Source organism: Liolophura sinensis, chromosome 11 (assembly GCF_032854445.1).
Source record: "Liolophura sinensis isolate JHLJ2023 chromosome 11, CUHK_Ljap_v2, whole genome shotgun sequence".
NCBI classification, from domain to species: Eukaryota; Metazoa; Mollusca; class Polyplacophora; order Chitonida; family Chitonidae; genus Liolophura; species Liolophura sinensis.
In genome coordinates this window covers 15794522-15820774 of record NC_088305.1, presented here as the reverse complement: position 1 = coordinate 15820774, position 26253 = coordinate 15794522, and the positions used below count along the sequence as shown (strand labels likewise).

The 26253-nt window shown below is 38.2% G+C and overlaps 1 protein-coding gene across 1 annotated transcript in view; it reads left to right on the top strand.

Moving 5' to 3' along the window:
- LOC135477537 (golgin subfamily A member 4-like) overlaps positions 1-25409 on the top strand; it is a 38474-nt gene extending 13065 nt beyond the window's left edge. The window contains exons 12-21 of the mRNA XM_064757678.1: positions 1310-6086; positions 13386-13516; positions 15108-15326; positions 16831-16878; positions 18030-18154; positions 18781-18934; positions 20780-20848; positions 22282-22422; positions 22819-22866; positions 24745-25409. Of these exons, the coding sequence (XP_064613748.1) occupies positions 1310-6086; positions 13386-13516; positions 15108-15326; positions 16831-16878; positions 18030-18154; positions 18781-18934; positions 20780-20848; positions 22282-22422; positions 22819-22866; positions 24745-24855 (5823 nt within the window). The 3' untranslated portion in view covers positions 24856-25409. The remainder of the gene's footprint in view (positions 1-1309; positions 6087-13385; positions 13517-15107; positions 15327-16830; positions 16879-18029; positions 18155-18780; positions 18935-20779; positions 20849-22281; positions 22423-22818; positions 22867-24744) is intronic.
- The last annotated feature ends 844 nt before the right edge of the window (positions 25410-26253 follow it).

Genomic DNA, 26253 nt, shown 5'->3' with positions numbered 1-26253 from the left:
AGTATGTATGATTTAAAGGTGGAGAAAACATAAAAATTACATAAAATTCAGATAAAAGCGTGCAAAAAGTTGTCTTCAATATTTTTTCCAATTTTTCCTTAAGGAGAAATATATACTTGAAAATAATTTTTATATGGTGGGTATTTGGGACCACCGTTTGGTATTTGTAGTGTTTGTTTAATAATGTCATAAATGAGCATGTAACACAGGTTTAATAAATATTTTTGCGCTAGAATTTGTTCTTTTCAGCTAACAAATGTATTAACTCAAAATTTGGATCATATTTATATTTTTAATATGTTCATAAATATTATCATAATTTAGGTTAAATGCATATGTTTCGATATAAACAACAAATTTACATTCAAATAAATTTATTAGACAAGCATCATATCCTTATTTAGAACATTATTATGCAACAATGATAATTACTAAAAGTTGGTCCTAAATATCCCCCAAACAAAAATATTTTCAAATGCCCTTTTCTCTTGAAAGAAAAAATATTAAAGATCATTTTTACAAATAACTTTTGATGCTCTTTCATCTGATTTTGGCATCACTTTTATGTTTTCTTCTCTTTTAATGCAGTTACTCATAGCCTGTAATCTGTAAGACAGTGGGTAGAAATCCAGGGCTCAATCCCAAGCTTGGTCATACTCATGACCTGTAATGTGTTAGACAGTGGGTAGAAATCCAGGACAGTCCGAAGCTGGGTCATATCCATGGCCATTAATCTGTTAGACAGTGGGTAGAAATCCAGGGCTCAGGTTTAAAGTGGTCAGACACATTCAGGTCTAAAGTGGTCATACACATTCAGGTCTAAAGTGGTCAGACACATTCAGGTCTAAAGTGGTCAGCCACATTCAGGTCTAAAGTGGTCATACACATTCAGGTCTAAAGTGGTCATACACATTCAGGTCTAAAGTGGTCAGCCACACAGGTCTAAAGTAGTCATACACATACAGGTCTAAAGTGGTCATACACATTCAGGTCTAAAGTGGTCATACACATTCAGTTCTAAAGTGGTCAGTCACACACAGGCCTAAAGTGGTCAGACACATTCAAGGCTAAAATGTAATAATTTATGAGGCAAGAAAACCTTCAGAAACAAGAAAGCAAGAAAGATTTAAACTTGCCATAATAATTTTTTGAATTCTACATTTTGTAGCACCAATGAAATCATCGTTATCCAATCTCTTCTTCCATGTATCGCAGTGTACAGGATAAAATTTTATTTTAAATTGATACCTTGTATACCTGTCATGATTCCATTATGCCTACACATAATACCTGTACCTTGTATTTGTAGACGAAACTTGAGCTGGAAAACATGCTGGTAAAACTGAGAGAAGATCATGAGGCTGAGGTGACTGCCTGGGCTGCAGAGAAGGAGGCTCATGCAGCAGAAATCAACAAGATGATCTTGGAATTCCAGAAAGCTACAGAGAATTTGAAAAGCGAATTCGAAACCAGGCTGGAAAAACAGGCACTTTCACTGAATGAAGTTCATGCACAGGAAATAGAAGAACTGAACCACAGGTATCAGCTTAAGCTGGAAGGCTCTAGTACTGAGGTGGAAGAATACTACAAATCCCAGCTTGAAGCTATGAAGACCAACTATGAGCAGCTCATCCATGACAAGGCTATGCAGATTGAAACTGTCAACCAGACCATGAAGGAGCTGCAGGAAACTCTGCAAACATCACAGGCAGAGTTTGAGGAGCAGTTGCAAGAGGCGATCAAATCCAGAGAAACCCTAGTAGAAAAGTATGAATCTGAGCTCCAGGAGCTTAAAAATGACATTCAGTGCCTGAATCAGACAAAGTCTGAATTGGAGAAAACTGTGGAGTCTAAAGACATTGAAATGAATGCTTTGCAGGCCACATTTAAGGGAAACCTGGAGATCACTAACAGTGAGTGGAAGCAAAAGCTGGATGAGTTGGAGTCGGAACATGAAAAGCGCATCAAAGAGATGTCTCAGAGTGACGAGAGTCGAGTGACCGAGGCCGAAAGCAAGGTGACAGAATTACAGCAGCAACTAGAAGAGGTCAGAAAGACACTGCAAGAACTTACGGAGGCCAAACAAACCCTGCAAGATGAGAAGCAGGCGCTACAGGCTGCCATGGATTCGTTAAAGAAGCAGGTCGAGGAAGAGTCCCACAGAACTGCTGATGTGCAAGAAAATTTGGAAAAGAAAACTGAAGAGATCAACTCCTTGCAGAAGATGATGGAAGAAAAGGAAACGGCTCTGAGCCTGATGGATGCCAGATGTCAAGACCTGGAAGTGGAGGTAGCACAGAAATCCAAAGCCTTTGACGACAAAACGGCAGAAATTCAACAGATGCAGGACAAATTTGGTCAGCTGAGAACTGAGGCCAAGTCAAGAATCAAAGACTTGAAAGAGAGGACAGATGACATGGCCAAAGACCTGTCACAAAAGACTGAAGAAGTTCTGTCATTGACAGCAAAACTGGAAGAGGCCAGTGTGGGTAAAAGTGGTGAAATCTCCGAGCTACAGGTAAAACTGCATGAAAGTGAAGAGGCACAGAAGGCCCTGGAGGAAAGCTTTAAAGAGAAGTTTGATGAAAAGCAGAAACAGTACAAGGAACACTTGCGCAAAATGAAGGAAGCCTTTCAAGCAAAGCTGAACGAGAAGGAGAAGTCGTTCCAAGAGAAGCTGGAAGAGCTAACCCGTGATCGTGACCTGAGCGTAGAAGGGGTGACTGCTAACCTGGAGTCACTGCAACAACAACAACTGGATGAAATCTCTGCCTCCCACAAACGACAGCTTGAAGAAACTGTGTCTGATTGGGAGAACAGATTAGTCGAGGTGAAAGAAGCCTCAGAATCAGAAATAGCAGCCTTAAAGCAGGATTATGACCAGAATTTGACGAAGTTGCAGGCAGCTTACGAAAAGCAGTTGGCTGAGGTGACTGAAGCACACCAGAGTGCTGTTGAAAAGCTTCAATCCGATCTCGATAGTGTTAATGAAAAGTTAAAGGAGGCTGAAGCAGCTATTGAAATGGTCAATGCCCAAAAGGTGCAGGAACTTTCATCTGTAACTGAAGAGTTGAAAGCTCTTCAAACGAGTTGTAAAGAAAAAGAATCACTTCTGTCTGAACATCAAACCATGGAACAACAGATTCAAGAATTGAAGCACAACATTGAATCTGTGACAGAAAAACACACTCTAGAGATCCAAGAGAAGGATCTTGCCTTGCAATCAGCCGAGGAAAAAATCAGACATTTAGAATCAACCAGTGCTTCTTTGGAAAAAACGATTCAAACAGTCAGTGATTCTTCAAAAGAACAAGAAGATCAGATAAAGTGTATGGAGGAAAATCATCAAACTGTGATAAACACACTGGAGGCCTCGCTGCAAGATAAATGTGTTCTACTTGAGGAACTGCAGCAAAAATTGCAACATGCTGAGCACACATGTGCAGAAAAAGACACAGTTGTTATAAAACTGACTGAAGAGCTTAGTGGTGTAAAAACTCAGCTGGAGACTTTGGAAAGAGATTTATCCAAGAAAGAACATGTGATTGCGGACATGCAGGAAAGTGCTGAGGCGGCGTCAGCAGAGAACCAGAGATTGCGAGAGCATCATGAAGAATCCCTACAACGAATGGAAACAGAAATGGGGACAAGGGTGAAGGAGCAGCAGAGCGAAATGGAAGAGAGGCTGCGACAGGCAATGGCAGAAGAGGAGAGGTTAAAAGGTGAGTTAGAGGTTCAGATAAACACGTTAAAGACGCATCATGAACAGCAGATGCAGGATCGCGATGGGGAGTTGGCACGTCTGCAGGACCATGTCAACATTCTTGAAAAATCTCAGGAGAAAATTAAAACTCTGATGGCAGAATCAAGGGATGCTTTTGAATCACAAGCCAGGGAGAATGCCCAAAACCTGCAGAATGTGCATGAAACCAAAGATGCTGAAGTTCAGAAGCTTCAGATGGATTTAGAATCAAGAGAAAACTTGATAAAGGACATACAGGACGAAAATGAACAGCTGAAGTTGAAAATTGTGGAAGAAAGTCAGAAAGCACAAGAGGAACTGGATGAAAGGAACAGCCAGCTTAGTGCTTTAGAACAGGAATTAGATACACAAAAGTTAAAGTACGAGGAGGAGCTGAAAAACATGGAAGCAGCACACGTGGCAGGTGTGGATTCGATCAAAGAGGAGTACAATGCACGAATTTCTCATCTTACTGCCAACGACCTTGAACTTCAGGAACAGTTACGACATCTCCGTGAGAAGTTGAACGAAGCAGAGGAAAGGCTTCATGAGTGCATTCAGACCTATGATGGTCAGATAAATGAGTACAAGTCAAAGCTGGATAGACAAGAACAGAGTTTTGATGAAGAGAGGACAATGTTAAAACAACAATTGAGTGATATGGATGCCCAGGCAAAGCTGAATTCGGAAGGATTGCAGACGGCCTTGCAGGAGAAAGTGCGAGAAACAGAACAGCAAATTCTTGAGAACAAGCAGGAGCATTGCAAACAGTTAGAGGACCTAGAAAAACAGTCCGATGCAAACCTCCAGGAACTGAAACAAAAATATAATGCTAAACTGAAGGAGATTAAGGGTAAACTGATGGGCAGGATTAATGAGTTAGAGAACATGAAGGCAAATGAACTTTTGGTGAGCAGCAATAAAATTCAAGACCTTGAACAACAGTTAAATAAAGAGAAACTTGAAAAGGAAGCCATGTCTGGCGAACTTTCACAATCCAAGACTAAACTTCTGCAACTGCAAGAAATGGGTCACACATCTGAAACGCAAATTTTGGAGGTGACAACTGCCTTACAGGACCGTGAAGCAGAACTGGCTAAGCTTAAGAAAGTCGCTAGTGATCGCGAGAATTTAGTGTCTGATTTAATAAAATCCCAAGAAACTGCAGAGCAAAAGGCTAAGGAGGTGGAAAATATGATTGCTGCTAAGAATGAGGAAATAGCTACTGTGCATTCAGAGTTACAAGAGAAAAACAGAACTGTGGAAGAATTGGAATCCAAATTACAGCATATTTCTGAGGATATTTCACTGCGTTTAGAGAAATCTGAAAAACGGCATTCTGAGAAAATGCAGGAGCAGTTGAAATCCTATGCAGAATCTGTGGATATTGCTCAAAACAGAACCAAAGAACTGGAAAATGAACTGAATAATGTGCGCGCCCAGCATGTGGAGAACCAGTCAAAAGTTAATGAATTAGAGGATCTTGTTCGTCAGTGGAAAGATCGGTCAGAAAGTGCTCAAGCTTCATTGGACAGCAGCAATGTTAAGGTGGAGGAACTTGAAAAACAAATTGAAGTCACGAAGATGGAATACGAGGAGAAGCTTGGATCATTGCAATCCCAGCATTCTTCAGAACTCAAGGAGCTAATGGATAAGACTGATGCGGATGGAAACACTAAAGTCGCAGAGTATAAGAAGAAGGCGGAGGCATATCTCATTCAGATGCGGAAACAGTTTCAGGATGACAGGGAATCAATGATTTCACAAAACAAGGAGGTTGTGAATGGGCTGCAGGCCAAACTGGACACAGTACAGTCCGAATTAGAAACTGTTAAATCAGAAAAACAGAGGTTGATGGAGGAACATGAAGGCGAACGGGAGAAGTTGGAAATGGCGTTTTCACACCAGCTTAAAGAGAAAGACCAGGTGCTCTCCAAAACTCTCCGACAGTCTGAATCCATTCAGTTGTCAGAAACGAAACTAAAGGATGCTCTCCAGGCCTTAAAGGAGGAAAAAGAGGAGTTAAATGCAAAACTGTCAGAATTGCAACAAGAGAAGACTCAGCAGGGTCGAAATTTAGAACAGAAAGTGAAATCGCTAGAGAAAGAGGTGAGCAAAATCATGAAGCAGTTTGACAAGTACAAAACTGAAAAGGAGTTGCAAATTGCGGAATTGCACCAAACCAATGAGGAAAATTTAAAGAAACTTCATTTGGAGTACGAAGAGGAACGTCAGGAAATGCAGGGATCCCATTCTTCACAGGTCAAACAACTGGTTAAGGAACTGAATGTGAAGCTTGCTGAAAAGGAAAAGGAATTCCAAAACACCTTCAGCGAAGCCGTTGGTAAGAAACTGCTGTTCTGTCAACTGTCCATTCATTCCTCGTCCCCCGTGCTGGTCATCCTTCTGTGTTACTGTTGTTATTGATGTTGCTGCTTTGGCTTTCACTTTCACTTTCCACATTGGTTTCACTCACATCCCTGGTGTCATTTCCAAATCCTTTCTCAGTTTAGAGTTTCTTTTCTATTTTATAACTGACTGAAACTACATGTATTTTTTTAATCAGATCCAGGACAACATTCAGGTTTGTTGGTGAAGACTAATTTTTTTTGTTACATTTTGTTTTGTTCTGCTAATTACATTTTTAGATTTATTAACTGAATCATCTGCCCCGCAATCTTTTCTGTGAGAAAAACCTTTTTTCTTTTTTCCCCTGGGATAATCCTGCTTTTTTGCCCCTTGCATTCTTTTTGTATCACAGATTCTTAACTAAAATATGAATTTATAATAACTGGTGCATGGAACTCATAAATTGTTGTGTAGTGCATGGATATCAAACTGATGAGTGCATGGATATCAAAATGATGAGCGCATGGATATCAAAATGATGAGTGCATGGATATCAAAATGATGAGTGCGATGATATCAAAATGATCATGGATCGGATGTGAAGAGTGAAAATTTTACCATCAAAAATTCTTAGACTGCTTTCAGACTTCTGATCAATTTATACCAGGTACATTGTATGTGTAGTATGCACTAAGGACACATTTTATTTTCAAATGCCTGCAGGTTTTATATAATGACTTACATCTTTTGACTAACTTGATCTTAAGTATTTAGGCAAGTCAAGCCAGGTTAGATTGTACTGTTGGCGCAGCCATTTTGTGATTAATGAATGTATGCAAATTCTTACAATTGAACAACTATTTGTTTGCATAAATTTAATTTTGTGCGCACAGTATCCTCTGACAGTGAGGATAATTGAAATTTACTCCTTGTTCACTGTTGTCTCTCAGTTGTCATATCTTCATGTACAAAGTGTTAAAATGTGTCAACAACTTTCAGAAATGTTGCATGATACATGAATGCAAATACAAGAAGTAAATTTCTCAACTACATGTAGTTCAGCCACAAACATAGGGCACTTTTTCCATATCAGAGGAATTTTATCTGATATTGACGTTATTCATATAATTTCTGTGAAGTTCATATGTGCCATTACCTGAACAAAACATTTAAGTCTGCTAGTTCAGACTCTTGACCCAGTTGACATGTAAGGTCAAGTATGCATGACCTCCATTGCCTTCGAGTAGCCTTTGGCTCTATTTAAATCATAACAGCCTTGTTTTTACAAACAGTTCAGCTATTTATGGATCAAGGCTTTCGGGAATCCCTCACTGACATAGACAGTTATCAAACAGTTATCAATATCATTGGTGTGAGATTATTTCACTTTTTTGTCCCTAAAACAAAAACAGTTCTGTCGTACATTAACAAAGTAGGACTTGTTGAATTTAATTTCCTTCAACCCAGGCTGATTGGCTCACAGTACATGGAAAATTTCTCATTTTCAAAATCATTCCCTATTTGAAGAAGCAGAGTAAATGCTTCTGACAGGATAATTCTGAAGCAATTACACTCTCCCCATCAGTTTATACTTTTGAGCATCATTGCCCTAAGAACATTTCAGCCAATGAAACAGTGGCTAGTTGAGCAGTGGGAGGTAACCAGTTGTTAGAACACAGGAGATAACAAGGTTTCAGATTCTGGACCAATTAGTCTTCAAGATCTGTTTGATTAATTATGTTTTCACATTACATCTCTTGTCATTACTGGTCCACTTTGATAGGTTATGTTTACCTACAGTTTTAAAGATAACTATCTTGGGCTTAAATGTGCCCATGTCTCTTTGTGCTATACAAGGTACGAGTTAAGCTGGGCGTACACAGGAGCTAACGAAAATCCAACCCACTTCAACTCGATTGTTGGGTCAGGTTCTAAATACTCATGTAGGCTAAATAAAGACATGAATCAGCTGGAGTTGTACTCCAGTCGTTATACACATATGCCGGACAATCTTAAAATGATATGCCCTTCAGTGACTTGGACCAACACCTTACAACCAATCATTTGAGTCGTGTGTTATACTGCCATGCCAATCTTAAAAAATTAAGTTCAAAATTAAATCTTAAAATTATCACAATTATCTAGGACATCTTTTTAGTTAAAAATCTTTTCCTGTATCATCTTGTACATTTGGCTATATTAGATCAATATTTGGTGGGTGAATATATTGGTGCCTTGTCCAGGTAACCACATTAGGATTCCCTGCTGGTAAAAGGGGATATTTTTTTAATGAAAGGAAGAAAGAAATGAAAATGAAACCATAATCATCAAATTCACATAGATCTATCTGTAAGTACATTAGTTTGGCTGTCAAGATAGTAGGGGTGTTGTACAGCTTTTTACACCTAGATGTAGCAGCCTATTCTTTGTGTCACTGGAACGCCAAGTGAAGGACACTCCACTTTACATTCCTCGTACTTAATCAAAATATATTAAAACTGAGAGGAGCAGTGCTTGAAAAAACAAAATAATGAAGTCTTAAGCCAAACTGAACTCCTGGTTGAACCAGAGTCTGATTGTATTATTGATCTGTTAATAGTCATCATACTCTGGTTTCACATATAACTGTGTATATATATATATATATATATATATATATATATATATATATATATATATATATATATATACACACACATGTATATATACATGTATAAAGAGTATACCGGTAAAAGGGTACATGGGTTTGAGTTGCCTACACTTTCTTGTACACATATGTATTTTTGAATATATTTATGTTGCCTGATGTTTTAGCTTATTTGTACATTTTAACTTATATATTAGATACATCCTCTGCTTAATAACACTGGTGGTTTTGTACCTTTTCATATGCATGATGATGGTAACATCAAATGACAGTACATTAAATTTCATTAATGAATTGTCACTACTATATTTATAAGTAATCTAGCATTACTGGCCATCTTGTGTATACCCTACCGGTGCTTAATGTTCCTTTATTGCAGACACTATACATTACATGTACATGTTGTAATAAATTGGAAACAACAATTTTGAATGATTGAGGTAAATACTTTCATGTTGAAAGAGTTAGGATATCTTTAGAATATCCTAGAATATCTTTTTTTTTCTCGATGAACCACGGACTTCAAGGAAAGATTTGAAATTTTTTTGACTTGTGACGTATAATGTTAACTTCCCAGAATTTGCATTGTTTTTTGACCTTGTGGTCATTCTTTGTGGTGACTGGATTGAGTTTTACTTCTGGGAGTATGTAAACTTATTAGATGTACATGGACATGTGCACACTTCTTCCAACTTTATTTAGCTAGAAGGAAATTCCCGAATGTATAAGCACTGAAAAATCTGGCCCCCATACATTTGGAAAGGAAATTTGTTCACGTTTATTATATCAATCAATGTTTTCATTAATGGCCCATGTTTCTAAAACCACCTGTAAACAATAACTACATGTTCTTGTAGAATTTGAATCAAATGCCACCTCAAGTGCCCCTCGTAGAAACTTTTCATAATGTCATTTTTACATGCTTTTGTAAAAATCAGCTGCAAATAAATTACAGCAAGTCATCTACAGTATAATTTCATGGATTTTTAACCAACTAATCCTCCAGCTGTACTTAGCCAGAGAAATGTGAAATTACTGATGATTTCCAGAAATCATAATTATAATTGATCATAATTGATCAATCTTCTGGACATACATGTAGTAACGACTCATACAGCACAGCAAGTAGTTGGTGAACAATATGGCAAGTGGCGTTCCTTAAAAGATATTTGTTTGGTCCTACCAAAAAGTTGTCTACAGTCTTTTTCCTTTCCTTTTGGCTACTGATGAAAGATCAAGATTTAGTACAATTCTCAGAATCAGATAAGATGAGCAACTTAGTCATGGATGAAAATCTTAACCCATTTACGGTATTTACTGGCATGGGTTTTTTTCTGCATCAGATGTGATAATTTTGATATGTGTATTAATACAGCGCTATCTTTGTTGCTAACTTTAATATCGGGTACATATACATCTCTCTCTTACATTGCTTGACATTTGTTCATCATAGTCTTCAAATTATGGATGCATCCTGCAATTTTTTGTACTGTTATAGGCTTGGGTGCATTTTTGTCAGAATTTCCAGCTTTCCACCATAATTTCCATAATTCCACCATATTGATGCAGTCCTTTATTTTCCCCACATCACATTTTTGTTTTTACCTTCATGCTCATGGAGAAGCTTTCACTTTCTGTCACCTTTCAATAGTGAAGAGTTACTTGTGGGGCATTTTATTCTATCAACATATTTATCAACATCAACATACTCCGGCAAATACAGAGAGAAGGAGAATTAAAAAGCTGCAGATTTGGATGTGGTATGGAAGGGTTTTGTCACTCGAATAAACTGGAGAGTTTTGGAAGGATACTCTCACATTGAAGAACTGGACAGTTAGACAACTGTTATGGCAGGAGGATATCGCATTGATGAACTCAAGAGTTAACTGTTTTGGAAAGATGAGATCCCATTGGCATGATTGTTAGAACTGGAGGATTAATTAAACAGCTGTTGCGGGAGTATGTTCTCACATTTGTAATCAGGAGGATTAGACAGCTCTTGTGGAAGGAGGCTCTCACACTGATAAACTGGAGAGTGAGGTAGTTCTTTTGTAAGGATGCTCTCACACTGATAAACTGGAGAGTGAGACAGCTCTTGTGGAAGGATGCTCTCACACTGATGAACTGGAGAGTGAGGCAGTTCTTTTGTAAGGATGCTCTCACACTGATAAACTGGAGAGTTAGGCAGTTCTTTTGTAAGGATGCTCTCACACTGATAAACTGGAGAGTTAGGCAGTTCTTTTGTAAGGATGCTCTCACACTGATAAACTGGAGAGTGAGACAGCTCTTGTGGAAGGATGCTCTCACACTGATAAACTGGAGAGTTAGGCAGCTCTTGTGGAAGGAGGCTCTCACACTGATAAACTGGAGAGTTAGGCAGCTCTTGTGGAAGGATGCTCTCACACTGATAAACTGGAGAGTTAGGCAGCTCTTGTGGAAGGATGCTCTCACACTGATAAACAGGATTAGACAGCTGTTAGTGGCAGGATGCTCACACTGATAAACTGGAGACTTAGGCAGCTCTTGTGGAAGGATGCTCTCACACTGATAAACTGGAGAGTTAGGCAGCTCTTGTGGAAGGATGCTCTCACACTGATAAACAGGATTAGACAGCTGTTAGTGGCAGGATGCTCACACTGATAAACTGGAGACTTAGGCAGCTCTTGTGGAAGGATGCTCTCACACTGATAAACAGGATTAGACAGCTGTTAGTGGAAGGATGCCCTCACACTGATAAACTGGAGAGTTAGGCAGCTCTTGTGGAAGGATGCTCTCACACTGATAAACTGGAGAGTTAGGCAGCTCTTGTGGAAGGATGCTCTCACACTGATAAACAGGATTAGACAGCTGTTAGTGGCAGAATGCTCTCACACTGATAAACTGGAGACTTAGGCAGCTCTTGTGGAAGGATGCTCTCACACTGATAAACTGGAGAGTTAGGCAGGTCTTGTGGAAGGATGCTCCCGCACTTATAAACTGGAGACTTAGGCAGCTCTTGTGGAAGGACGCTCTCGCATTGATAAACTGAAGGATTTGACATTTATTGAGGAAAGATGGTTCCACGTTGGTAGACAGGAGGATTCGACAGCTGTTGTGGCAGGACGCTCTCACATTGATAAACTGGAGGGTTTGACCTATATTGAGAAAGGATGGTCTCACAATAGTAAACTGGAGTATGTTCTCACATTGATAAGCTGGAGGATTTGGCAATTGTTTTGGAATGATACTCTCACACCGGCATGATTGGTGGAACTGAAGGATAAGTATTGTGGCAGGATGTTCTCACATTGCTGAACTGAAGGATTAGACCTCTGATGAGGAAGGATGGTCTCACAATGGTAAACTGGAGTATGTTCTCACATTGGAGAAACAGGAGAATTAGCCATGAGTGGTAGACGGATGTTGTCACATTGAGAGACTGAAAGCTTAGAAAACTGTTGCTACTCAAGTCAGGGTGATGGAATGCTACATGTAGAGGCTTGTTACAAGTGTGCTGGGCAACTGAAAATCTCACTTTCTTTGTCATATGGACCACCCCTTTTAAAGTTTCTAATTTTATCACACAGGAGAGGGTATGGGTCAGTCTACCAATGTTACCAGTGTATAATCTCAGAAATCTCAGGTGTTAGTTTATTTAGTGGTTACAGCCGTGAAGCAGCATCTGTGTTTACAAAGCAGACCAATCAGTGAGTGTTCTGTTTGATATGATGTGAACCAGTCGTTTAACTTGGGATAACACAGACATTGATTTTGCTTGATTGAAGTTAAGTATGATCGCACATAAAGGTTTGTGGTACTTTGATAATGTATTACTTTTTTGTAATGTTATAATTTACTAGATTTTTCTCTTCTGTTGTGAAACGTTAATTTGTTACTTATTTTTATAATTTTTGATGCTTAATAGAAGGTTCTATTACTTTTGTAACAGCAATCTTGTAATACATGTATACCCCTTAATTTTTATTGGCCAACCATGTTGATTGATGTACATATATGTAGCCTGACCGTAAAGCAGTTCAACACATGCAGATGAGAAAAAAGCACATGTATTTTAAGTGGTGGCAAAGAGATGGGGGGGGGGGGGGGGGGGTGCGCTGTTTTGATAATTCATCTAAAGTGTGTGGAATTTTGAAATTTTAAGAACCTAAATCAGCTAACAGTTTTGTAGATTTCCAATTTTCCTTCACACATGTGGATGTGAAATGTTTTATCACTTATTTCTACTGTGAATTGCCATATCTTAATGCTTAGAGGAAAAAAAGACAGTTTAGTTGGGTTTTCACAGTGCCTGGTACAGTATCTGTATAATTATTATTAATAATAATTATTATTATTAATAATTATTCATTTTCTCTTTATACATGTATATGTAGATGTGACATGTTGATTTTTCATTGTGATAGATGAATATGTGTATTAAAGTTTAGGGGATAGAGCTTGTACAAATATACTGTCGTCACACAAGACATGAATTTTGGGAGTGTGTGGGAGGTGAAGGGGCGGGGGGGGGGGGGGGGGGGGGGGGGAGCGTGTGCAAAATTACTGTTATGACCATTCAGCACAAACTGTAGCTAAACTACAGTTATAATTTTAATTCATAAATATTCTAATTATCACCTGCCCTTATTAATTTTCTATTTCTGTCAGGTAAGAGCAGTCGAGATGAGGACAGACTGATGTTAGAACACAAGCAGGTCGTGGAGGAACTGTACAATGATCTGCATGAGAAAGATAAGCATATAGAGGAGATGACAGAGAAACACACCGCCCAGCTGGAGGTGAGAATTTAGTCAAAATACTAAACTTCAGAGGAAATACAGTAATTCCCCAGTCAGAAGTGTCTGTTGTGAAATCTTGTTTTAGGAAGAAAGGGAAGGACAGAGCAAAGGAACTTGTCAGTTGCTTTGAAATTTCATCGTATGCATAATATGTGTGTGTGGTATGGTTCCACACAGATAGAAGCATAGATACCTGTATCCCAACCACTGTTGCTTTGCAGTAGAATGTTCTAATAGGGCCACACCCATTTTACCTCCCTTGAGGCCACTCTTCCACTCAGGAGGTGTGTTTATTGGGGAGAGGTGGGACCTCCAAGAAAATTTCTTATACCGAGTTTCCAAGTTAAAGCGACATTGAAGACCTAGCTTTAAGCTTTAAGAGTTTTCTAAATTTGTTCGGCAAGCCGAAGATAAACATTATGTATATTGTAAATATGTTCGGAGGTAATTTAATAATTCAGTTCAAAATATTATAGACAGCTTTGGTGATTCCGTGAAATATATGTAATTTAGTTGAAAAGGAAAGACAGCATAGGCTGAATTTAAGACATTTCTAGGACTCTCAAAGTCTGATATCGTGTATTTTTACATTCTGTTGCCTAGAAAATATTTGTTACTATTATGACATCACCTACTGTAAATACTGCATGCTTTCATAGGCAAAATCCCAATTCTCGTAGTTTCACACCTCAAAAACTAACCTCACGTTATGTCACAGTAACTGTTGTGTAACAAGGGAGGTAATTCAGAACAGGCCTATTGCAATATCTATTTGATTTTATTATTTATTTGATTGGTGTTTTACGCTGTACTCAAGAATATTTCACCTATACGACCGCACTCTTGGGCCGTAAGTGGGAAGGACAGCCAGCAACCTGCGGATGGTTATGGGGGTTTCCCACGAGTTTCCTCCCACAATAATGCTGGGCGCCGTCGTATAAATGAAATATTCTTGAGTACGGCATAAAACACCAGTCAAATAAATAAATAAATATACGATAGCAGCCAGCATTATGGTGGGAGGAAATCGGGCAGAGCCCTGGGGGAACCCACGACCATCCACAGGTTGCTGGGAGCCCGTCCCACATCCGGAATATCTGTTTGAAGCCAGACATGTAGTTAAAATGGTGAAGTGTTCAACAATGTATTAATTTTGGACTTTTGGGTGTAATTAGGTGTTATGCCTATATGTTTTTGTTGGGAATAACATACTCTCTGATGACAGTGTCTATGTGCACAGCACTGGCCAAAAGAAAAAGTTTATAATGATGTATTTGCAGGACTTCATTTATGTCAAACTTCCATAGTCTTTGTAGTTGCAAGTGATACTTGGTCAGTGAGCTTAGTTCAGTTGGCTAAAGGATTACTGTGGGTTAAACACTGCAACCATGATCATGGAGTGATAATCTGCCATAACTTTGTTACATTTAGCATATGCAGTTACTTAGCATATGCAGTCTTCCATGCCAGCCAGTTGGAAGTCATTCTTTATCCCTGTAACTTTCATGCGCTCTACTCAAGGACCATTGAAGTAGCAGCCCAAAAGGTATTGGTATTCAAATCCATTGCCTTTCTTCGTAAATCTTTACAGGAAAAGGAGAAAGAAGGCAAGGAAAGGGTTGCTGCTCTCCAGCAAGAGTTAACTGTTCTTCAAGAGAAGATAACTCTGCTCTCTGACAACCACAAGAGGGAACTGCAGACCTTAGAGCAAAGGCTAGAGGAAGGGTTTAAAAAGCGACTAGCTGAGAAAGAAGTTGCTCATCAAGAGGAAATAGATGCCCTCTCTAAAGAATGGAATACTGAAAGACAGGTTAATATATGGTCACAGTCAGGGGGTTTTGATGTCAGTTTTCTTGTAGAAACTCAGTTTAAACAAAATTTAAAGGTGAACTGCAAAGCTTTTGATTTTTGCAAAACTTGTTATTACCATGCTTCCCTTGTTATTGTATGAGATTGTGGAAAGAAATCACTAAATATTTTTAATATAAATATTTAAAATTACTGGGATCCAATGTAACATTTGTGTGGAAAATATCCATCGCATATTCCATCCTGTGTTTAAAGAGAGGCTGATTTGATGTCACAACATTTAGAATTCGGAGGTGAACAAGCTGTGGCCATTTGAGCAAATTTTAGACTGTTCGTACTTGTGCGAGTCATTTCTGATCAATAATAAGATATAAAATATGGCAAAATTCTAGAAGAATGTAACACAGTCATCACCATTTAGTAATACTTACTTGGATAACATTCATTTTCGGACCAAATGTCTTCTCAGTTCACCTTCAAGAAGTCAATATTTTTTTGTGCCTAGGAGTAAAGAGTTTTTCACCTTATTGTTTTTCACTCTACTAAAACCGAATTACCACTTTATACATTTGCTGCAGAACAAATAAATGGTATCATGATTTTATATTGAGATAGATTTGAGAGAAACGATTCCCTAAGCAGACTGTGGAAAAAATTTCTAAATGCTCCTGAATGCGTGGACTTTGAGAGTGTATAGGATATTTGAGCTCTAACCGTATGGCCTCCATGGTTGAAGTTGTTAGGATACCACAATAACTCAAGAGCCTCTCATCAGTGTGGTAGTCGTGAATTCAAATCCAGCTCATGCTGGTTTCCTATCCGATCAAACTTGAAAATTAAAAAGATCTTGCATCAGTCTGCGGATGGTCGTTGGGTTTCCCCTGGGCAACCCACTTATACCAAGCTTCGTATAAGTGAAATATTCTTGAATATGGTGTACCAGTACAACACCAGTGAAATAAATAAATCACTATGTGTAACAGCATACATCCATAGATGTATGTGACATGTTGGTGGATTTAGTTATCTTGCATCATACAGTATACATATAGGACAAAAGGCAGACAATTTGTAAGCTATAGAAATTACATGAAAACAGCCAGTGTACGTGGAATAGAAACTTCTATTCACAAATTCACTAGGAAGATAGCCAAAGATATGCAGACCCTCTCTGTGTAGCTGTCACTTCTGTTAGATCATTTCACGTTGGTTTTGTTTGGTGATTTTTGGTTTGTCATTGGCTGTTACATATTCCTATTTCACCAAACAATCTCTTTAATATGGCATGAAATTTTTTCAAAAATGTGTATGGGGAGAGTTTTGTTTTTGTTAAGTGTAGGCCTACTGCACAAATGCATGTCTGGCCTGTATGTCTCAGATGATAGGCCAGATCTTGAAGAACGCACTTCAATTATTATTTCATCAGAGCTTATATCTTTTTTTTTTTTTTACAGTGCTGCAATCTGTTGTTCAGTATGTTGTTGTTGTTTATGTTGTTGTTGTAGGCCAAAATTCTCACTTCACAGAATATCTCCACACCTCAGAGACCTCAGGTAGTTTTTGTTTTTCTTAATTCTCATCAATATTAACCTTTATGTTACATGTATGTAAGACATAATCAGCTGTGTTGTCACAAAAAACATTTGTTTGGGATGAATTTTACATGTTGTTGATACACTTATTTGTTGCCATATGTCTGATTTCATCCACATTTGTTTCACTCCATCTGTTTTTGCATGACTATCGGCCATATTCGTTGTCTGTTAATAGAGGTTATGTTGTCACTTTACTGGCTTAAATTCCTACAACAGCTAAATGTACCAATTTAACATGACAGACCCATTTCTGCGTTATACTGTGTACATGTAAGTGGTGAAGAATCGTTCAGGTATTCCTGTATCCAGGTTCAAACCTATATCACCTCACCTCACCTCATATCACCTCCCAAAACTTCATGGATTGGTCCTTAGCCCAAGACCAGGCTTTGCACGAAATTTCATCAATATCATCCAGCTTTTCTCTGTAACATGAGAACTTCGGGTACGGAGATGGGCAGAGTGCAAGCTGTTTCACATGATCTGGGCTGTTACGCGACCCTTTAACAACGCAACCCCAGAACAACACGACCCCTGAACAATGCATTACTGATTGACGCTGTACACCTCGGCATGTGTGGTCACACATGGACATTCTGACCTGACGCGAACAGATGTCATAGCAGTTTGATGCTCACATTTACTCATGTTGTGAACTGTCTACTGCATCTCATTGCACGTGAAACAGCCAGGGTAGACTAGCCAGTTTGGAGCAAGCCAACAGCACTTTCACGTTCAACGTTTGTAAGGCATGGCATGAGAATTGTTTATCTCTCAAGGATTGTTAACGTGTTTCACCATCAAATTGTGCACGCATCTTGGTGATCAGGGACATGAAATTATCATGTGACCTCACAGTAGTGCAGGGGTTTATTTTTGCAAAAGAGTGTGTTGTATGCACCCCTCATGGTTCACCACAATTACAGCGGTCGGATTTATCAGTTAGACCTGGGCATTATGGTAAATTCCCATATTAACTGCCCATTTTCAATACAATTCATTTCTCCAAATGTGAAGTTTTCTTTGTTTTTTTTAGTATATAAGATCCTTGGCAGAGGTTATAAATATTGAAGTACTGGTTTAAACTGATGGTTGCTTTATATTTACAGGAAATGGTAATGCAGAACCAGTTTGCTCTCGAGGCCATTCAGAGTGGCTCGGCCACCGGGGATCTGCTTAGGCAAGAGATCATTAACATGACTGTAAAGATGGAAGAACAAAGGTCAAAACACAAGTAGGTCTTTGAATTCTTTGTAAAAGATAGGCATATGATTTCTGGACTGACTGCGTAGGTTATCATGGCAGCTACTGCTGACCATTGTGCTCAGTCATGTCCGTTTTAAAGTTGCTTCCCGATGGGTCCTGACAGATCATGCTGGGAACACAATGCACCAGTGTGATGCCATCCTGTGTGTAGGATGCCTGTAGCAAGAGAGACATTTTCATACGTGTGATACATTTTTAACTTCAGTATATATTTAAATAGTCATTATAAAACAAATTTGCATGAAGGTGTTAAAACTTAATTTTGGACATACACTTGCCCACATCTAAGCAGTGTTTCCACAGACGTGCTATTGTATTTGTTATAGTCCATACTATTTGCTTCACTCGTGTGCTACAGTGTTTTCACTGCCCATGCGTTGACAGCTGTGTTAACCTGTATGGTTCTACTTCCCCATCAGTCCACAGCTACAAAAAAATTGGATTTTTTTTTTATTTGCACTGCGTTAATGTACGCGCAAGTATAAATCACAAACGCAATTGCATGTCTGACTCAGAGAAAACTCAGCATTAGTGGTGTGGTGCAAAATGACAAAATACTGTAAGTGTTTGTGTTCTGTGATTTATAATACACAGACTGGAACTGGCAGAGCTGCGTAGCCAGATGGAAATGTCACAGAACCGCACCCCTCTGGTGGCGCCACCTGGTCAGAGAAATCTGTATGATGAATTTGAGCCTCGGGCAGCAGAGGAAATCCAGAATCTGGAGTTACACAACCTGGATCTGCAGGTATTAACAGCATACATGTATGTGGTGTGGTGTCATTACTATACCTGCCCTGTCCTGTCATTACTAGAGATATATTGTGTCTGTGTTGTATTTCACCTGAAGTGTGGTATGTGAAAATGCACTTTCACAGCAGATCAAGGACCTTAAACTGATATTTTTGATGCTATTAAACACTTAACTTTTTCTGATAAGAAATGGATCACAGAAAACACTGAAGTGGCCGTACAAGATGAAAGAATCATTCAAAATATGTCACGTAAACAACGGTCGTTACTAATACAGTTATAATGTACAATTGTCACGACAGAACTTGTAAATGCTTTCATTCGGCTCAGAATTAACCCCAGGTGTAAACTCTTGCCTCAGGTGGACTGCCATGTAGTCTTTTTTGACTCAGCAAGGAGGTGCAATTTAGTTCAGTGTATTCTCAAAAACATGTTGCAAGATTCTTTTAATATGATGTTGTTTTTAGGTGCTAAATCATTATGATGTTGAAATCTTGTGAAAATGATGAAAAGATCGATGTTGAAAACAGCTATTAAATAAACCAAGTCTCAACAAAATACAAACCAACTTTCTTAAATCAATACTGCCGCTCTGAATTACCTCCCTTGAGGAGTTTGCTGTAGCTAGGTGTCATTTGGACCTCAGAAAATGGCTATTGTCAAGTTTAGAGGTTAAACTGGCCATGAAACTACAGAAATGTAGTTTAATTTTATTAAATCTAGTTGAAGCTTTAAGACAGAATTAAATTTTGTAAACTTAATTGGAAAAACAAAGATAAATGTTATGTATTTTTTAATCTATCTGGAGGTAATTTTAAAAATCCCGGTCCTAATTAAATACAATAAACAGCTTCTGCAATCTCCATCAAATATAAATATATATATATATATATATATATATATATATATATATATATATATAGATATATTATATCAAATATATTATGTCATAATCTCTGTCATATATTGAGGGCTGTAATTGAGAGCAGTAGAACTCTCAGAATCACATAAATGTGAATATTCTTGAGTACGGTGTAAACCATCAATCAGGTAAATAAATAGACAAATAAATAAATCACTTTAATGTGCAACTTAGTCATGGGTGAAATTTGGGTCGTTTACTATACAGCCCTTGATCTGACTTGTTTGGGTCGCCCATGTTACATACCCCATATCACTAAGGCCTAAGCGGAATTACATAGAAAATAATTGCGTTGATATTAGTTGCCATTTATTAGATGTCACTGTTATAGAATTACTCAAAGTGCTGTGTTGTCATCTCATGAGAAGAAGACCAGTGCTGAGCACATGTGACATCGGAACAATAGAGTAGCCTGTCCTGCTGTGTGATGGAGATTGAGGTACACTCTCAATTGACAGCATCTAAGACTTAAAAAGAGGAAGTTGTAACTTCCTCGCTTGGTGTTCAGCAATAAGGGGATAGTTCAACGGCTGGTTGACCCGTATCAGTATAATGCTTACTTGCCTTTGGTAAGTCGTCTCAGTGAAGCAGCACTAGATAAAAGAGTGGTGGAAATCTGTTCTGCAACAAGGAGGCACGTTACAGGTGCATGCACCCTAAGGATTCCTTTATCGTCATATGACTGAAAAATTGTTAAGTGCGATGTTAACCCCAATCACACACTTACTCACTCACTCACTCAATTGACAGTTGTTCTCTAGCAAAGGGTAATACATCAGTTTGCCCACAAATTAAATATTCACCAATATTCAGCCCAAATGACATGTACTTTGATCTGGAAAGGATCCCAATACATGTTTAATGTTCAGAATACTGAAACTCTATGAGTGATGAAATGCCCATTATTGCTTTCCTCAGGCCCAGGTGTCCCAGCTGACTGAGGAGTTACACAAGATGGAAGAGAGTGAGAGACAGCTCCATGAAAAGGTCAGAGGGCAGTCAAACTTGTCTTACAGCTTACTGGGTACTGTATTTGCCAGAAATGTCTGCCACCCCCAAAAGTAGTGTATGTGAATGTTATAGAATATTGCAGAAAGTTGTAATTTTCCATTATAATACCATCTTACTTTCCAGACAATCTGCAAAACACTTTTGCAACTCTCAGAATCAAGCAGTATGAGTAGTTTAGTCATGGATGAAGTGTTTTGTCAAATATGGTAACCATTTCTCACAAATTTGTCACTGTTCATGAAATACCAGTGAAGCAAAGAGCCCCTGCTGTTTCAGTTGCTCTTATTTTCTTACCTTCCTACTGCACCTTTGCCACAATCCTTTGGACCTTGTCAATTGGCCTTCAACTGTATCTGTTGGCCTTGAACTTTATCAGTTGACCTTGAACTTTGACCCTGATTTTAGCTGGACGTCTTGTGTGATGGCCTTGATTTACTCCACTTATATTGGCTTTGTGGTAAAGTAATCTCTGCTTTAAATGCTCTTAATTTCACTTGCTCTTAATTTCAAATGGTGGTTCAGACATGACGAAGGCTAAGTATGGAATTACTGAAGGCTAAGAGTATGGAATTACTGAACGCTATTCATAAAGAATATGGAATTGCTGAAGGCTATTCATAAAGAGTATGGAATAACTGAACGCTATTCATAAAGAGTATGGAATTACTGAAGGCTATTCATAAAGAGTATGGAATTGCTGAAGGCTATTCATAAAGGGTATGGAATTACTGAACGTTATTCATAAAGAGTATGGAATTGCTGAAGGCTATTCATAAAGAGTATGGAATTACTGAAGGCTATTCATAAAGAGTATGGAATTGCTGAAGACTATTCATAAAGGGTATGGAATTACTGAACGTTATTCATAAAGAGTATGGAATTGCTGAAGGCTATTCATAAAGGGTATGGAATTACTGAAAGCTATTCATAAAGAGTATGGAATTGCTGAAGACTATTCATAAAGAGTATGGAATTACTGAAGGCTATTCATAAAGAGTATGGAATTGCTGAAGACTATTCATAAAGGGTATGGAATTACTGAACGTTATTCATAAAGAGTATGGAATTGCTGAAGGCTATTCATAAAGGGTATGGAATTACTGAACGTTATTCATAAAGAGTATGGAATTGCTGAAGGCTATTCATAAAGAGTATGGAATTACTGAAGGCTATTCATAAAGAGTATGGAATTGCTGAAGGCTATTCATAAAGGGTATGGAATTACTGAACGTTATTCATAAAGAGTATGGAATTGCTGAAGGCTATTCATAAAGGGTATGGAATTACTCAACGTTATTCATAAAGAGTATGGAATTGCTGAAGACTATTCATAAAGGGTATGGAATTACTGAAAGCTAAGAGTATGGAATTACTAGACATATATACCTACATTTATGCGTATATTTCAGATGAATGAATCTGCAGTACACCATTCCTCATCGTTCCACACCCCAGGAGCGTCGTTCCACACCCCTCCATCCAGCCCTCACCCCTTGAGTGTGAACAGCACACCCTCAGGGCCACTTCTCACAGAACCCACAGAGATGGAGGTAAGTCTGCAGGCAAACCCACCCTTTTTATCTTATCTGCAATCTTGAAACATATCATGGCAGTAGGTATACAAACGCAATGCTAAAATACATGTAGCCTGAGTGTAGTGAAGTATGTTTTCCAGAATAGACCCAAATTGTTTCTCAAAAAAAAGAGGTGTCAACCTTGAGGTTCAGATCTAATGAAGTGCAGTTTCGAGCTTCAATCCAAATTGTTCAACATGCATTAGGCAGTAGATACTTTTAGCTATTCTGAGGCAAAGCTGATGTTCCTGACCTGTTAGTTATAAAATGAGTCTGGACATTGTCCGAGCAAATTTAAAAATTGTAATGAGAATATAAGGTAGAAAGTTTGCACATGTTCATGTAATCTGAGTTCATTGTGTTTTATTTCAGTACCTGAGGAATATCTTATTTCAGTACATGATTGGAAAAGAGACAAAGGTAATACATGTACATTTTTTTCTTAAGAAATCCTTCTGAAATGAATTTTCCAACCATAGATATATTTATAACCATATCTGCAATACAGAATTTCAAAAAAAACCCCAAAGAAATACGGAAGTTTTAACATACATGTGGCCCTTTGTCATCCCATGACAAATGCTGTGCAGAAGTTGTATTTTGTGCACCACAGGACATAGTGTAGAAATGTATTACATGGCTTGGCATTCTTGAGTGACCTTCCAATCTTTAATAAGCTGTAATAAGACAAATATTTGTGCTTATTTATTTCTTGAACTTTATGTTTATAGTATCCTCCCACCATAATGGTGGCTGCCGTCGCAAAAATGAAATATTCTAGATAAATAGCATAAAACAAGAAATAAATAAATCTGTCTACACTGCAACCTGAAGTCAGTTTGACATCAAAAGCGATAAGACAAAAGCAGAATGGAATTTTGTAATTTAGGAGTTGCAATTCTGAAGCAAGAAAAGCAGAATGCAAACAATATTACACACACATAGATGTGAAAATCGCAAAGCGTGCCTTTCGTGTTTATATGATTAAAAAAAACTGTTGCGCTTTTTATACGCACAGCAGGAGGAAAATTGTTTAGTGATATCCATTACGTGCATTAGGGTGGCCAAGGGGGTTAACACGTCCGCAATAATCCAGGAGCCTCTCACCCGTGCAGTCCCTGTGAGTTCAAGTCCAGCCAGCAACCTGCGGATGGTCGTGGGTTGCTTCACCCTATCATAATGCTGGCCCCCGTTGTATAAGTGAAATATTCTTGACTACAGCATACGGCATTCTTGAACACCAATCAAATAAATAAATAAATAAATAATGCACATTAGCCATACGGGCCATTGTCCCAAGCCAATGAAATCCTCTCTTTCAAAACAGTCATGTTTCCATAATTTGGAGATCATACACGGCTTCTGTCACCCATAACATGCTGAGGAACATCAATCAGCACTGCCGGGTCAGTGACCAGCATGTTAATAGAGATTGAGGTGGAATAGTACAAAGATTTGACAGTTTACTTGCTGTCTAAAGTCACGTTTTAAAATCTGATCCATATTTTGCTTCTGTAGATGAAAGTAGGATATAAAGTATCATGAACTGATTGCCAGCGTATGTGTGTTGATGTTCACTGAGAACTTACAGGAAAATGAACCTACCCAGGTTCACCTGCTACACCTAATTTATGGTAGTTTGTCTGCTTTTTTCCTCTAAGAATAGTAATAATAATAATATCTTTATTTTCAGAGGGTAACAGACTCAGTCAATATAACAGTAATGATCTTCCCTGAGGCCCTTCATTCACTGACACAACCAAGCGGCAGTCACACGAGTTATTAAAAAAAAAATTACACTAAACATTAAAAAGTTCAAAGTTATATATATATATATATATATATATATATATATATATGTATACATATATATTTATGTATATATATATATATATACATACAGAGATACAAGGCTTTGCTATGCTATGTGTTTGGAACTTTCTGCCACTTTTCGTGCGCATTTTTAAACGTTTTAGCTGAGGAGGCAGATTGCATGTAGGCAGGCCGACTGTTCCACTGAACAGCCGCAGAGTATGACAACCTTTTTTTTTGAGTTGTTCTGTGTGGGGAAAAAAGGAATTTTTACTTGATTGCTTGTACATGATCTTAATTCATGATTCTCTGATTGGGAACAACTTTTTCATATAGTCAGGATAATGGCAATCAAGACATTCTCATGTTTCCTCAAAAGAACCTTCTTTATCAATCAAAGATGTGATATCATTGAACAAGTCATCAGGACAAATTTTCCTTTTCTTATTGAATTAAAAAGTATAAATTGTTTTATTCTTTACCCAGACGCTGGCTAAGGTCATCGCCACAGTGATGAAGTTCACAGATGACCAGACGGCCAAGATTCTCTCATGTCAGGACAGTAAAGCTGGGGTGAGTGGTCAAGCCACAACATAGTATGCACACTCTCTTCATATGCTAAATGACCCAGCAAATATCACCCAAAAATGGCAAGTAAATGTATTATAAATGTTACTTTTGGTGTTGAAACTGACATTTTTCCAGTAGGCTATCATATTATCTTCTAAACACACCACAGGACACCTTTCTAAGATCAATAGAACTGTCTGAAATGGGTAACGTGCAGCTGAGTCAGGGGAGAAATTTTAGGTTATGTACATGTACCATGCTTGAAGAGAGCTATTTAAGTAGACTTGTACATTTGTTCCACCAGAAGCCTCAAACTTAAAATTCACTGATAAATCCATTGTAGATGTATACTTATCTAAATCATGCAGAATTCCATTTCTGGACACCACATACATATTGCTTTCTGTTGACTTATTTCAGATGTAGCTTTGTAGAGGCTACTTTCTAGTCAGAAGGTAATTTTAATGTACTTAGCAACTTTTCTGTTCCCTTGCCCCTACTCTCTTTGTAAGATGAGTGTTAAATATACCCCATTGCCTCAGTGTGGAAAGTTAGCTGTGCGGTGAACGAATGCCAGAGCAGAAGGTCATGATGTATTGTCGCCACAATATGGCTGTAATGTTGCCCAAGAGTCATTAAGCCGTAAATGTGCATTGCTAGGTTCCACAACAGATCAATATTGTATTTTCTCTGAAAGAGTCTTCCTTTATACTTACCTGTATGTTATGTGTTTTCTCGTCGGTATATACTGTGGTTGTGTTTTTCTGTGATTCTGGAGGTGTAAACAGAGCTGAGTAGAGAAGAATTTGCAGCATCATATGACACAGTATGTGTACATATATCACAACATATAACATTTCATGTAACAGTTACATTTACCTTTATTTTTGATGTGACTCTTTTGACACATGGGAAGTAACTCCATCATAACCTGTCAAATAGTAACATTGAACTAATGTCTGATTTTGATTATGTTGTATTTAAGTTACATTCATTTTTTTCACCTTTTCTACCAACTGCATACCTGGTTGTTACAGAGGAGGAGATAGCCAGATACATGTAATACCAGTGGGTTTATTATGCCGGTAGCACTTCATAGTCGTCACACCACACCTGCCACAACAGGGTCATACACATCTTTTGAATTTTTAAATGCTAATTGATTTAAGGCCATTCCAGTTTTTGTCACACATTTCCCTTAGAGTAGTACTGTACAAATTTGTGAGAAAACTCCAAAGGAGTTGTGTGCAAATCTGAGAATAACCCTGGGCCAGACTGTACAAATTTGTGAGAAAAACCCAAAGGAGTTGTGTGCAAATCTGAGAATAACCCTGGGCCGGACTGTACAAATTTGTGAGAAAACCCCAAAGTAGTACTCTACCTATCTCTGAAAACAGCCAATTTCAGGACTGTACAAATTTGTTA